The sequence below is a fragment of the Pogona vitticeps genome, chromosome 3 (genome assembly GCF_051106095.1).
Source record: "Pogona vitticeps strain Pit_001003342236 chromosome 3, PviZW2.1, whole genome shotgun sequence".
In the NCBI taxonomy this organism is placed as follows: Eukaryota; Metazoa; Chordata; class Lepidosauria; order Squamata; family Agamidae; genus Pogona; species Pogona vitticeps.
The window spans coordinates 263,894,629-263,907,103 of NC_135785.1; the positions used below are offsets into that span (position 1 = coordinate 263,894,629).

The window sequence follows — 12,475 nt, forward strand, 5'->3', positions numbered from 1 at the left end:
GTGATGCAAATAGTATTCCATCGCCCTGCAAAGCACATCATCGGGATTAAGTGTAGAACTCTGAAAAACCTTGAAAAAAAGTTTTGGGATGCGGAGGAGTAAAATCATGAGACAGGAGAGGCCGATAGATCCTTTGACATGTTCCTCGGGATTTCAGCCTAGGAGAAATGCTATGGGAGAGGCAAATATCATTTAAGAGGAAAAAGACACACACAATGGTCTGAGACCCCTCTCAGCAGAGGAATGTGAGTTCAGAAGAACCCACTTAAAATTTTCATCCTCCTGTTTCTGTGCGCCTTTGATTCACCCTTCTCTGCAGAGGGGTACGCCAGAGAAGCCCAGGGTCTTCCCAATCATGCTTCCACCCCCATCGCTGGAATTCCCCTTCCCCCCCAAAAAAAACTGCATGAAACTAGAAGTAACATTTTTTCTTGCACTAGGAAAGAAAATTCTTATTTTGTTAAAAAAGACGTGCATGGTTGAAACGAAGCAAAGCAAGGTGTGCTGCTTATGTACCGTGCTATAGTGCTAGAGGCGGTTTGCAACATGATGGCGGTTTGCTGCAAGAGGACTCTGCTTACCAACTTTGGAAGGATGGAAGGCTGAGTCCACCTGGAACCCAACCACCTAAGCCTGAGGATCAAAACTTGGATTGTGAGCAGAGTCTTGACCGCAGGGCTGCAGTTTAGCCAGTGTGCCTCCTCCTCCTCCAACCTACACAAGTGGTCCGCAGCAGGATTTCCAAGGGTGCCCTTAGGGGAGGCTGAGGAGGCGGGGCTCCAGGCTCAGTGGAGTGGCAGGAAGGTGGGAGGGGCTTGGAACCAGGTGGCAGTTGGAGGAGGAGAGGGGGAGGGGCTTGGGGTTCATTGGAATGGAAATGGCCAAGGGGGATCTTGTCCAGTCTTGGTCACCATGCCCTGTGCTGAGGCTGGAAATGCCAAGCGTTGCCAAGGCGTGGCTGGAGGGGCTGCTTTACCTGCTCCTCCTCAGTCCTGGTGTGTGAAAAGACTGAGATGTGAAGGGCTGGGGTGGGGGGGGTCTTCTTTATGGGGAAGGGGTTCCCCCATACAGATGATGGCTTGGAATTACATGTCTATTCAGGCAGGGGTCCCCAACCCTTGGGGCCTCCAGATGTTCTTGGACTTCAACTCCCGGAAATCCCGGCCAGCAGAGGTGGTGGTAAAGGCTTATGGGAGTTGTAGTCCAAGAACACCTGGAGACCCAAGGTTGGGACACTGGCTCAGAGACTCTGTGGGGTGTGCAAACGTCACGTCTCTTCGGGTTTCTGCGTGTGAGATATAATTTTTTAAAACAATTTTAAAAGGAAAAAACCAACAACCCAAAGCTTTCTTTATATCGCTTTCCTCTTGCACTGCCATCATGCAACTCTGTTTTTCTCCTAAACTGTTGCCTTCCTTTCCCAGATGTTACTTTCTGCCCCCTCCCTTCCTTCTTCTTTTACACCCACTTCTTTGGCCTTTAGAGCCCATGGCCCTGTTTGTACATGAGGGGCCACCAGCATGGGGCTGACCTCTGAGAGATCCTACCTGGCCCTCCTTGTCGTGGGTGGCCGAAGGTCAAGTGGGTTTGTAGAAATGTTTCCTCCCTGGGAATAAAAGGCGTGGCTGGAAGGTGGCTCCAGAGGCACTCCTTTCATTAATGTGTCCTGCTCCCCTCCCCCAAGAAAAACCAGTTGCCTACTAGAATGGCTCATGAAGGCAGCTGGGATGAAGCAGGGTACTGGTATTTGGAGGACTAGACTACTGTAATGTGTCGTACATGGAGCTGGGCTTGAAGACTTTGCAGAAATTTTAGCTGATAGGATGAAGCGTGGTTGGCAGTTCACTAGGAACTAGGAATCCCGTTACAGGGATTAGATGGCTTATCGGTTTAAAGGGGGCTTTTTCCAAAGCTGCCGTATCAATTCAGAGCCAAATGCTGCTGATCGCCTATAAGGCCTTCATGAACTTGGTGCCTGAATGGTGTGCGGGGTTTCCCAAGTTGCACGGCAGCGCCTTCTCGGTTGTGGCACCTTTTCCCTGGAATGTCCTCTCCAGGAAAATTCACTTGGTTCCCCAGCTGACATCCAACCAACATCGGATCCAGGCCTGGCATAAGACTGGTTTGACCCATGGCTGTGCTTCTTTCTAGGTTCGGCAGAATCATCATCACCGGAATACCTCTATTCGGAAGTAATAGTGCCGAGACAGCTGGCATCAAGGAGGATACCTGGAAGCAAAGTAATTTCCCTTTTAAATAAGATTAGATGATGTGTGCTAGATAATGATAGGACCCCCTTATCTGTGGGATCCGTGTCCATCGATTCACTTAGCCACTGTCTGAAAATATAAAGAACATTAAAGGAAAAATCCTAGAAATATATAGTTCTAAAGATGAAATTATGAGAACTGGCTAGTAGAGGGACCAAGAGACCATGCTATGTAGACCATTTGTTATTATCCATGGTTTTCAGCATCTACGGGGAACTTGGAACTGATCCCCGTGCATATGGGGGGGGGGGGTTTCCTACTGTAGGTCTTAAATCAGTTTGCAATTCCAATTTCTTTCTGTACTTCCCAAAAGTCTTCTGCCATCTCCTTCTTCCCCTATAGCTCCATCTGTCTCCTCTATCTAAATAGGAGCCTGAAATCAGGAACAAGTCAATGGTGGATTGCTTTGCTACAAACAGGAACAAGAAATGATGGATTAAAAAAAAAGCTTGCTTGTTCATTTTGCTATGTTTTCCTGTTGGAATTTCCTTAGCTGAATAATATTATGTTCCTCCTGGTGTTGGGCGAATGGTGTGAATCTTCGGCATGCTTACCATTCTGGAGCAGTTTGTTTCCACTGAATTGCAAATACTGAGGAAAGCAAACCTGCATGTCCCTTTCATTTTTTGAAATGTATGGAGTGGGTTTACCAGTTTCACACACATACACCATTGAGTTTACATCACTGAGCAGGGATTCGAACACGAGACTCCCTAGTCCATCCGTCTACAGTATATACATACTACCCTGCACTGCATAGCTCATGCTGGTCTGATCCGTACCCATTAATCCATGCAGAGTTGTAGGGAACAAGAGCATTCTGTTTAACTCTCAGACTGAATAGTTCATGGATAGAACTAGCTATTATGAATTGGTCTAATCCAGTTGATAAGACCATGGAAGGTGGCTGGGACAGGTTTTCTGCAGCCTCAGTTCTGTGGACCCGCCCCAAGCTTCGTTACCTCTACACAGGCAAGATGCGAAATGAACAGCTGTTAGGAGCTGGGAAAGAGAAGAGAATTTAAGGTCTTCCAAATTACTAAACTATTCTGCATTTTTGCCCGTCTGACTTTAGATTGACATCTCTTATATGATTAAAGTGGAACAGGATTACAAAGTTCTTCACCTTGAACAGAGGTAAGTGTCTCCTTCTGTTATTCTGTTTTCTTTGGTTCCTTCCTGTTGTGTGAATTAACCAGGTTTCTTCATCAGTTTGAATTTCTCTCCCAAGAAACTTTTCACACCTGGACCGACACACCACATGTTTAAATTCAGATATAAATTGAAAATGATAGGAGGAAGGAGACTGGCAAAAATGTATTATAGGAGTATGATAAACAGAACTACTCTCAGAGTTATAGCCAGTAAGAAAACAAATCACAGAATCATGAAGATGGAAGGGGCCTCTAAGATCGTCAAGTCCAATTCCCAGCTCATGGCAGGAGTCCAAATCAAAGCAGATCTGACAGAGGGTGGTCCAGTTTTCTCTTGAATTCCTCCAGCATTGGAATGCTCACCACCTCTCAAAGTCAGAGGTTCCCTTGTCGTACTGCTCTAACAGTTAAGAAGTTTTTCGTGATATTCAGCCAAAATCTGGCTTCCTGTCAGTTGAGCCCATGGTTGTGTGTCCTGCACTCTGGAAGGATTGAAAACGGATCCTGCCCCCTCCTCTGTAGGACAGCCTTTCAAAAGTACAATAATAATTCCTATTAGTCTTCTTTTCTCAAGTCTAAACATTACTAGTTCTTTGAAGTCTTTCTTCACATGGCTTGGTTTCCAGTCCACTGATCATCATTGTTGCCCTCCTCTAAACGTGCTTCAGTTTTTTAGCATCCTTCTTGAAGTCCGGTGTCCAGAATTTGACACAGGACTCAAGAGGAGGCCTAAATAATTTCTTTTTTTCCACCATTAAAACTGCCATAATTGCAATATTAACATAAGAAATGGCCTCACATGTAACAGGTTACTTTTTGCAAGATGTTGCTAATGTAATACTACCATAACTTTTCAAAATGTAGTGACTAAATAGGGAGTCATGAGGGTGCTTAGACTATTTTGTAGGAGCCGTTATGAGGAATCATGTGATATTTTTCCGTTCCATCTACCCTGCTGTGATATACGTAGGTCAAAATAAAAAAACAGCAACAAATAAACTCAGTGAAATAAAATATGTTAGGCTTTTTAAAAAAAATGTTTGAACTCATTTTTAAACGGTAGAAGCCAAGAAAGCCAGTTGAACGTGTGCCATACCAAGGTGTTACTAGTGCATTACATTCAGTCCAATGCATTACTCTTAAACCAATGCATTTTTAATAATAAAATCTAACTCCTAATGTACTAAGTGGTGTTCCAAGCTCAGGTAGAAAGACAGGTCTATATTCTGGGTAGTACACAATGTAAAATTTGATAATGAGACAAAAAATGAAGACAAGGGAACAGAGAAAGTGGATTCAGTTACATTAATTTGTGTGGAAGAGACCTTGATGTTGGGAAAGTGTGAAGGCAAGAGGAGAAGGGGACGACAGAGGACGAGATGGTTGGACAGGGTCATCGAAGCAACCAACATGAATCTGACCCAACTCTGGGAGGCAGTGGAAAGCAGGAGGGCCTCGCGTGCTCTGGTCCGTGGGGTCACGAAGAGTCGGGCATGACTAAACGACTAAACAACAACAAATTTGCGTGGGCAGGTCTGCAGAGTGTTTATAAAGGGCTTTGCTTAACTGGCAACAAAAATATTGTCCAAAATTCAATTGTGTTTCTATGTTGGCATAACAGAATCCATATGACCCTTTGCTACAAATGATCAAAAGTTAAAAGTCAGCATAGGCGTTTGCTGAATCTTGGCAGGAAACACCAAATGCTTGAGAGGCCTTCTTCACATCCAGCAGTTTGCCATTGACACAGATGCCCAATGTGCTAATGCTGGCAAGTGTGACTCACAGGATTTGGGGCAACTTTTCCTAAGCCACATTTCATAGAAGGTTTAAACTCTGTCTCTGTTGGGTTTTCAGATCCTTTGTCATTTCAAATTTGCCTGTCTACACTTATAATATGAAAGGAGATGTGATTGCAGATTATCCATATGTTCAGGTAAGGCTTTTCTCATATAAATAGGTCCAGAAAGCTGGAGGTATCAAGGACATGTTTCTTTGCTTTGTAACGGCACGTGATGATTTTGATTTGTCAAAACTGAAGTTCATTATGACTGGTACCGATGATTTTGGGCTCTGTGAATCGGGAGCGGCACAGTCACGAACAACCTGCTGCAAGAATTTAACCTTGGTTTTTGGCCCCATAGCCATTTCCACCACCACCCCAAGAGAATCCATAGGAAGAAAGTGGAAGGAATTTTAATTTTTTTGCCATCAAACTGGGTTTTAGTGATTATGTCTGGGAACAGAGACTGACAGCTAAACTGTATGTTGCAAAGAGCCCTTCACTAGGAAAAGGAAATGCCTAAAGTGATGATTGTGTATGTTTGTCAGTTAGCTTGCTTTATCTGGTCTTCACCACGCAAGCACATTCGTTTGCAGGTCTGATTTCTCCAAGTGTATTTCCTCCTTCCAGGTATGGAAATATTCCAAGCTTAACGCTTGAGAAATCAGATCAATGAAGCTGTGTTTTACTTCCCAACAGACAACAGCAAAATGAAAGCTAATTTGTCAAAGTGAAGCAAATCCATCTGAGAATCAATAGTCTTTCACTTCCTAGCAGAGGTCTGCTTCAAATGACATGTTAACTGCATTGTTTAGTTTGGCTCTCTGACAGAAAAGACTGCCTCAGCTACTTTGTGTGATACTGGGACTGTCACTCTAAGGATGATTTATCTGTCGCTTCTAGTTTAGTCTTGAAACAGAGCAGGGAAGAGATGGGAGTGAGGGAAGGAGGTGAAGAGAAAGATCGTGCAAGGGGCCAAAAGACAAAGACAGAGGCGGTGTTACCTGGTTTTAATTCTGCCAAAGGTGTAAAGAGGAAGGAGCGAAGAATGCAGAGTTACGGTAGATCTAAATAAGATGAAGCAATATTCCCAGATGACAAACACAGCAGGGACTCTATTACTCAGAAATATGGAGCGCAGAGAGGAGCAGAAGCTGGGAGCTGCCAAGGGTAACTTGTAGGCATCATCATAGGGAGGTCAGCAAAAGTGCTGTTCAAAAAGTTTGCAGAGTTATGGGGTTGAAGGATGGTTTTTAGTCTAGGAAAGCAAGCCAGCAAACCAGGAAGGGTGTCTATTGAAAGGGGCTTCTAGAGCCATGGTGTCCAGCCGTGGGTCCCCCAGATGTTCATGGACGAAAACGCCCTGAAACCTCGGCCAGCCCACTTAGTGGTGAAGGCTTCTGGGCATTGCAGTCCAAGAACATCTGGGGACCCAAGTTTGGGAACCGCTGGCCCCGTGGAACAGAAGCGATGGATATGCTAGAACATCGATCTGAAAACAAGAGCTGGTTGGTTCTCAGTAGGCGTTTCTGGGGCTAATTGAGGGCCAAGACATTTGTCAGGCTCTTAATGGTGTCAGTTAATGAGTGGGAGGGTGTTTGCCCTCTTCAATTAAGACATATGCATTAGCATACGGAAGCACAGATGTGCTAAGAGGCCAGCTCTTCCTGGCAAGACTGTTCCAAGAGGGAGACTGTTTGAGAAAGGAGGACCTTTAGAAATCTGGTGCCGGGCAAACGCCCACCCAGCCAAACCCTTCCTTTCGACTGCATTTGGGATTTTCGCTGAACGTGTGTTTTGGGACCTTGCAGGACGACTGCTACTACAGCGGCTACGTGGAAGGCACCCCGGACTCTTCCGTTGTCCTCTCTACCTGTGCTGGGCTTTGGTAATAAAGACTTGGTGTAAGAACTGTCAAATATATCTCTATGTATCTGCAAACTCAGAAATAATCATATTATAGATCATCTGAGTCTGATAGGAGCCTGAGTGCGTACTTCTTGAAGGATATTTCGTGCTGATCTTTCACTTTGCGGCATCCGCTAATATCAATTCTTAGGCCTCACAAACACAAAGAAAATGTTTAGGACGTGCGGGAAACAAGTAATGTAAGATACGAGGCATCTTGTTGACCGGGATGGGCAGCGTGATCCCTCCCACATTTGGGGTGAACAGGGCCCTCCACCGAGCCACAAGCCGCTTACAGCTGAAAGACTGCCGTCATTCCTTTAGCCAGCTGGACCTTCTGAAACAAATGCTAAGAGTGGCTAAGATGTCCACCTCCGCACCCCTCTGAAGCCAACATCATGCAAGCTGCACATATTTAGAGTTACTCTTTTCTTGATTACGTCTTCAGAAACTTGGCGACCGGGGTGACATGGAAATGAGGCCCCATTCAGGGCCAATAACCCTCTCCGGAGTTCACACTAGGATTCTGAGTCTCCGCAAACGTGGAGCAACGTTCCCTCTCCATGGGCTGCAAATTAAGCAAACCAGTCTGGCTAATTAAAGTTAATGATCCAGACTCCATCCAGCGATATCAAGTCACCCCCACCGGAGCCAATCCAGTCCTGCGCTGGTCCCCCTCTGCCACAGACAGGAAACAGGTCAGAAGATAATTCTGACAAATGTTAAAGGCGTCTGTCTGTTCTGTTAACAAAGTACACCTGTCTGTTCTGCCCAGTCTCCAAGAAACAAGTTCAATAAAAAGTCAGGAGGAGAAGGAATTAGAATCCCCTGGGCTGCCCTGGCCTGCACAAAGTGCTGGCTGACCAAGAGGTGAAAAGGCGCCGGGTTTTGAATTTTGACAAAATCCCTCTAGCTGTGCAGCAGAAGTGCAGGGGATTCACGGAACCGAATAGCTTCAAGCTCCTCAGTTTAGTCCACCCCTTTTTCTCATCAGTGGTCCCTTGTAGTCTCGGTAATTCACTCTGAGATATAAGTAGGAGAAAGAATAAACGGTTTCATTTACTTACAGTTGAACTAATCTACAGCAAGCTAAAAACCACAAGTGCTTTGAGCAAGAGGGCTCAACAGACTATAATTGACAACAAAAAAACTTAAGAGAGGGGAAAAGCTTTAAAACACAGAGGTGGCGCTCTCTTTCAAATTCGGAGGCAGGGAAGGACTATTTGGTCTGTGCTGGACTGATTGACAGTCACCCCTCCCAGCCACACCCACTAGAGGCAGCATGCGAGATTGCAGAATTTCCCATCTCACAATAGGGACATGGATATGCATTTCCTGCTCCAGACAGAATCCTCTCCCCGATCTTGAGACCGAACACAGGCTTCAGAGTTAAGAGATTGAATGGGAAGCGCTTGCTTCTCTGTGTTGTACTGTCCTTCACTGGGTGAAATCTCAGTTTTCTGGCTTCAGAGGGGTGTGTGTGTTTTTCCCCCCTGTCTTTGTAGGCAAAACGCTAACATTAAAGGTTACTAAAGAGAAAAACGGCAGCACAGCTAGGCCTCAGATTGAGATAAATCCTGAACTCCTAGCCAAATTAGCTTGATTTGATTTGTATGAGGTCTACGATTGAAGCAAAATGGCCAAATTTGGTTCCGGAGTGAAGCAAATCAAACTGACAAACCAATTTTATGTCTAAGGCATAAATTGCACCTGGATGGGGCAGAAATGGCTTTAACCTTTTTTTCACTTTGAAAACAGCATAAAATAATGTGGTGGACTCTTGAAATCAGAAAGGAACGGGCACTGGTTTTTAAAGAAATTAGAAAAATTATGGGAGGTCCTATTCAGATATTACCCAGTATTGCCCTCCTGAATATAATTAAGAAAGACCATTTGAAAAAAGATCAGAAAAAGTTAGTCGTTATAATGGTTACCGTAGCATGATTGCTATTTGCAAAGAATTGGGAAAATGATAAAGAAATTTATCTTGAAGATTGGTATAAAGAAATGTGGAGTTTAGCAGTTAACGATAAGTTAACATGAGAAATGAAAATAAGAAGAGGAATGGTAAAGGCTAACAATGTGTGGAATGTATGCTTGGAGTATGTCTTTTTGAAGGGAAAAGGCTAAAGGCCAGCAGAAGAATCCATGTACTTTTGGAGAGGAAGGGGGCGAAAAGGGGTACAAATTGGTATTATTGGTCACCTAGTCCCAAGTGTAAAGGTGGCACTGATGGGGAAGGGTTTAATTTTAACTGTGTCATTTTTACTGAATTTGCATTTTAAGTTAGTTTTGTTATTTATTTCCATGTAATAATTTTTAAAAATTAAAGGTGGCCTAGTTCCCCAATCCCTGAAAGTTGATGCTTTCCCCTCTTACTCCCTTCTTGAGCATCTATTGGGTTTCCAGATTTAAGGTGCATCCACAGAAAAACAAAACCGTTAAAGCATTTTGGTTTCCCAAAGCATGTCAACGGAATGCTTACAAATTGACTCAAAATCGGCACGCAAGAAATCAGACGGGGCACCGATCCCTCTAGGCCAAATCGGGATATGTTCCAGACCCCCAGATTGGCCTCCAGGTTGGACTGGAGGGCTACACAATCTTCATTGTCATCCCTACGGAATGACAGCCCAGTTGAAAAAGAAATCAGCTTGGATCGAGTTCTCTCGGCGTCTAGATGAGTGGTTCCCAACCTTGGGGAGCACGTGGGTTCTTGAACTACAGTTCCCAGAAACCTTGACCAGTACAGTTTGTGGCAAAGGCTTCTGGGAATTTTAGTCCAAGAGGGCATGGGAAACCACTTCTGAGTACTCACTCCCAGGGAAATCCTGAAAAGGGCTGCCATAAGTCGGAATTGATGCGATAGGACATGAATGATTATTCTTAAGAAGGGTTAGCAGCAATATTACAAATAAGGTAGAGGAGCAGTATCCCTCTCTGGCATAATCTTGCTGATGCTTCAGGAGTTATAAAGTTGTATTTCAGCCAGGGTGTGCTTAGTTGTGTTTCCACAACCTTTATACAGAGAAGGGAGACTCGTTACAACATGCGCTCTGGGTTGCTCACAAGGGTGGGCCAGAGCGCATTTGTTCTGGCATGTACCCGTGACATAGGGCAAGCCTGTTTTCCCTTCCTGGATTAACGTTTCATTGGGCCCACCCGATCGCTGTGCTTCGGGCACCAGTTATATGGCCATAGGTGGGCCACCCCATTGCGACTGCCATCTTGTTGGCCCTAAGTCTCTATTTTGGGTTTTCCCCCCCAGGGGACATGTGCAAATTGGGACTTTAAGGTATGAAATTGAACCTATTGAGAATTCCCCCAAATTTCAACACCTTATTTATCGAAAGACCCCAGAGCAGCGCGAACCGTGTAGAAGCGTGGTCGAAGAGGGAGCAACTTGGACTGATGAAGGCGGAGAACTGCAAATGGTGGCTCTTGATGACCTCATGCCTCCCATCAGGGGCGTGAGTATTTCGTTTTTGATGGTGATGTACCAATAACAAACAATGTCACAGGTACAGAGAGTTGTTAAAGATTCAAAGCTCTGAAGGACATGTATTCACGAAGGCTTTCACAGCTGGGATCCGATGGTTGTTGTAGGTTTTTTGGGCTGTTTGGTTGTGTTCTGGAGGTTTTTCTGCCTAACGTTTCACCAGTCTCTGTGGCCATGGGCATCTTCAGAGGACAGGAGTCAGAACTCTTGTCTGTACTCTGGTGCAGTTTTGTGAGATAGTTGAGTATTTATAGCTGTGGGATCAGCTTTTTGTCCTTTTCAGGAGATTGGGCGATTATGGTGATCATCTATTCCCCTTATCACAATACACCCACCAAAAAAAAACCACACACGCTGATCACCATAATCACCCTGTCTCCTGAAGAGGACAAAAAGCTGATCTCACAGCTATAAATACTCAACTATCCCACAAACTGCACCAGAGCACAGACAGAGTTCCGACTCCTGTCCTCTGAAGATGCCGGCCACAGAGAGACTGGCGAAATGTTAGGAAGAACAACCTTCAGAACACGGCCAAACAGCCTGCAAACCCTGCAGCAATCATCTGAAGGAAATGCGTATCTGGAAGGAAAATCCTAGAGCAATGGTAACAGAATGAGTGTGGGGTAAATATTCTTATGGAGTGGAACTCATAAAACCTGAGAGATTTCACATACCTCGAAAGTCCTATTAGGGTTGCTACAGGTTGGCATAGAATGCACACACATTTGAAGAAGAAACAGAGAGATGTGGCACTCTCTTTAACTCTTTTTCATAAGTGATTCATCCTGGGCTATTAAGTTTATTTCAAAAATGTTATTGTAATTTTAATTCTCCATTTTTCAATCTTATATACTGCTGGTTAGCTCAGTGCTTGAGGTCTCTGGCTCCAGAGCCAGAGGTTGGGACCTCCATGACATGGGCTGGACTGGATGACCCCGAGAGTCCCAGTTCTGTAGCTTTAAGGTGATGATGATGATTGCTTAGGTAAGTCTGTGACTAGCCAGCCACAAATAATCTAAACCAATCTACCATATAGTAGAGTGAGGAGAGGGGTAAAGCTAAGTCCTTGGAAATGGATCCACACGTAGAGAGTTGGGGTCTGGGGTAGGGGAGGACCCCTGAAATATTGGGGTGAGGTGCCCCCAGCCCAGTTGATGAGGCATCCTTGAGGCCACATACTGTATTTTTCCTACGTATGTATAAGACTATACTTTTGTCTAAAATCTTTAGACTAAAAATTGAGGGTCATCTTATACACAGAAGTAAGCTGAGGAGAGAATAAAAACAAGTGGAGGGGAAAGCAGGGATCAAAGCGATCCTGCAGCGGTTTGATCCCTTTCCCCCTACACTTGCTAAGCCCCACTTAGATTTCTTAATTTTGGGTTAGAAAAGTGGGGGGGCGTCTTATACATGGGGCGTCTTATACACGAGGCAAAAAAGATATATGTGAGCTGACTTGGCAATGGTCACTCGTGTCTGACCCATGATCATGAGTAGGAATGGGAAGAATGAGTCAGACCAACCTTTATTCTACCTAGTCAATTCCTGGATATTTTGCTGTTTTTTTCTGGGCAAAGCACGGTGCTTAGAAAACCTGAGAAAGAGTTGCCCTCAGTCACAAATGACTTGATGGTGGTGGTGGTGGTGGTGATGATGATGATGATGATGAGAGGTGCCCCCCAAAAATGAAGGAAATGAGAGTGCTCTGGTCTTGCAAAAAGTTTTCAAGCTGCTGAATAATGAGAGAGTAGTTGCTGCGGAAATTGCTTCTGAACAGACAGAGTGCAGTCTCCAAACATTCATTTAAAAAAATGTGAACAAGGAAAAGAGAATTAGCATTCAAAGCGGCACTAACTGC

At 44.7% G+C, this 12,475-nt stretch overlaps 1 protein-coding gene across 1 annotated transcript in view; it reads left to right on the forward strand.

Annotated features, from left to right (window-relative positions):
- Positions 1-1,520: 1,520 nt before the first annotated feature.
- Positions 1,521-12,475, forward strand: part of LOC110078087 (disintegrin and metalloproteinase domain-containing protein 21) — a 34,145-nt gene continuing 23,190 nt past the window's right edge. Inside the window, exons 1-6 of the mRNA XM_078390279.1 lie at positions 1,521-1,581; positions 2,152-2,240; positions 3,346-3,407; positions 5,282-5,360; positions 7,019-7,095; positions 10,384-10,589. Coding sequence (XP_078246405.1) covers positions 1,521-1,581; positions 2,152-2,240; positions 3,346-3,407; positions 5,282-5,360; positions 7,019-7,095; positions 10,384-10,589 — 574 coding nt within the window. The remainder of the gene's footprint in view (positions 1,582-2,151; positions 2,241-3,345; positions 3,408-5,281; positions 5,361-7,018; positions 7,096-10,383; positions 10,590-12,475) is intronic.